Source organism: Leptonychotes weddellii, unplaced genomic scaffold (genome assembly GCF_054177405.1).
Source record: "Leptonychotes weddellii isolate Sample4059 unplaced genomic scaffold, ASM5417740v2 HiC_scaffold_314374, whole genome shotgun sequence".
NCBI classification, from domain to species: Eukaryota; Metazoa; Chordata; class Mammalia; order Carnivora; family Phocidae; genus Leptonychotes; species Leptonychotes weddellii.
Genome location: NW_027911621.1, coordinates 1 through 232, shown reverse-complemented (window position 1 = coordinate 232; position 232 = coordinate 1). Strand labels below are relative to the sequence as shown.

Sequence of the window (232 nt, the reverse complement as noted above, 5' to 3'; positions counted from 1 at the left end):
GCGACAACATCCAGGGCATCACCAAGCCCGCCATCCGGCGGCTGGCCCGGCGCGGCGGCGTCAAGCGCATCTCCGGCCTCATCTACGAGGAGACCCGCGGGGTGCTCAAGGTGTTCCTGGAGAACGTGATCCGGGACGCCGTCACCTACACGGAGCACGCCAAGCGCAAGACGGTCACGGCCATGGACGTGGTCTACGCGCTCAAGCGCCAGGGCCGCACCCTCTACGGCTT

The 232-nt window shown here is 68.1% G+C and overlaps 1 protein-coding gene across 1 annotated transcript; it reads left to right on the top strand.

Moving 5' to 3' along the window:
* Positions 1–5: 5 nt before the first annotated feature.
* Positions 6–227, top strand: LOC145719138 (histone H4; the record flags this gene model as incomplete). The annotated part of the gene is made up of 1 exon (XM_081810652.1): positions 6–227. A coding segment is annotated over one exon (222 nt), but the record flags the coding sequence as incomplete, so codon positions are not given.
* Positions 228–232: the final 5 nt, after the last annotated feature.